The 1836-nt window shown below is 60.5% G+C and overlaps 1 protein-coding gene across 1 annotated transcript in view; it reads right to left on the bottom strand.

The window, feature by feature from the left end:
- Positions 1–1469: 1469 nt before the first annotated feature.
- OTOS (otospiralin) overlaps positions 1470–1836 on the bottom strand; it is a 1727-nt gene continuing 1360 nt past the window's right edge. Inside the window, exon 3 of the mRNA XM_007959182.1 lies at positions 1470–1654. Within this exon, the coding sequence (XP_007957373.1) occupies positions 1470–1654 (185 nt within the window). The remainder of the gene's footprint in view (positions 1655–1836) is intronic.

The raw sequence follows: 1836 nt of genomic DNA, 5'->3' as shown, positions 1-1836 counted from the left end.
ACCCCACAAGGAAGATGGGAGTAGGGAAATGTGGCTGGAGTGTAAGTGTGTGTGAGTGTGCACGCACATGCACATATGCACACACATACACAGACACATGCACACACGTATGAATTGATGTGCAAACCAATACCATGAAAATCTCTCTGGAATGGGTGCCTTTGTGTGCTATGATTGCCTGAGACCCAGTTCTCCTCAGTTAGAACCTACGGTCAAGCCTTCTCAACAAACCCGAGCAGATGCCGGCTCTCTGTACAAATCAAGACTTTTAATCAGTTGCACCCCATGTGCAGAAAGAAGCTCAGGGGGAGACACAGCTTGCTGGCTTTCCCCAAAGTGACTGGCCACCTCAGATGGGTTCTTCCCCCTGAGAGTTTACGCTGGGAAATGAGGAGAAAGAGGCCTGCTGGTGACAGGAGCCGGAGGAGGCCGCCTGAGAGCGAGCACGGCTGGGCAGGGGCAGCCAGTGACATCACCAAGCCTCACAGAGTCCCGAAGGCCACCGGTCAGCCCCCTGATCTCCCCAGATATGCCCCACCCACTCAGCAGAAAAGGGCTCCCACCCAGCCAGCTCCCCTAACACTCAGATCAGCTGCAGCCCACCTGGTCCTCACCTAAAAGGTTTTAGCGCCCTGCCAGCCCACAAAACTGTTCAAACCACCTGTCACATCACCTGTGAAGCTTAGAGCCACCCCACCCTCTTGTTACTACAAAGCCTGCCCCCCACTGCATTTCATTTAACCCTCGAAATCCATTTCCTCGCCATCCAGCCTCATCAGCATCTCTGACACGCCTGCCTGTGGGGATGCCTCCTACCTGGCGAGCTGGCCTCTCCACCTCTGATGGCTCTGCCCCCAGGGAGCCCAGGGCCAGTAACCTGCTTCCTCCCAGCAGCCCCCCAGACTGCTGTGGGGCCCTGCAGCCTTCTCACAGCCTGAGCACACCCGGCCCAGCCTCCTCTCCTGACGTCACTGAGATGCCAGGCTGCCACCCTGGCCAGCCTGGGGAGGAGGAGGAGGAGGTGCTCATGCAGTTAGGCCGCTGCCCAGCCTGTGATCCAGGCCAGGGGTCCGGGGCTGGAACTTGCTCCCTCCACCCACAGTACTGCCTTAGCAGGGCCGGCCAGCTCCTCAATGCCCCTGCCTCAGCTTCCTCACATGCCAGCGGGCAGCAGTACTGTGCCCTCCAGGGCTGCCATGAGGGTCAGATGAGGGGTGACAGTAAGGGACCAGGCCCAGAGCTGTAGACAGAAATCAGGCACAAGCTGTGTGCTTGTCTGTAAGCCAAACCAGGCCAGGCAACCTCATCTAGTGACAGAGGAAACGGGGCAAAGAAAATCCAGAACCGTGAATTCTGCATCTCAGGTCGGTTTATTGAGGGTGGCAGGTCGGTGTCCCCACCAAAGGCAGGGCTGTGGCTGGGACCCTGCCTGTCCCTGGAGGCTGGGCTGGCCTCCAGGCAGGGTCTGCTCAGTCATCCTGGTAGGGGACATGGAAGCCCAGGTTGGTCCCCAAGGGGAAGTGTGCGAAGAAGGTGCGGGCCAGGTCCTCAATCTGGGGGTAGGCCCCCAGGGACTGGAAGTGTTGCACGTAGTCCCAGAAGTCAGAGGTGGAGAAGGGCCAGTATGGAATGGCTGGCAGCTCTGCGTAGGGGTCTGGAGTGCAAAGCAGCTTGTCTGGGACCCCCACTGCCTCAGGCTCCCTGCTGCCTCGCCACCCTCCTGGGGACCCCCGCTGCCTCGGGGCCCCTGCTGCCTCGGCCCCCCCCACTGCCGCAGGGCCCCCCCACTACCTCGGGCCCCCTGCTGCCTGGGGCTCCCTGCTGCCTGGGGCTCCC

The sequence above is a fragment of the Orycteropus afer genome, unplaced genomic scaffold (assembly GCF_000298275.1).
Source record: "Orycteropus afer afer isolate SDZICR_OR568_19922 unplaced genomic scaffold, OryAfe1.0 scaffold01863, whole genome shotgun sequence".
Taxonomy (NCBI): Eukaryota; Metazoa; Chordata; class Mammalia; order Tubulidentata; family Orycteropodidae; genus Orycteropus; species Orycteropus afer.
This window is presented reverse-complemented; position numbering and strand designations above follow the sequence as displayed.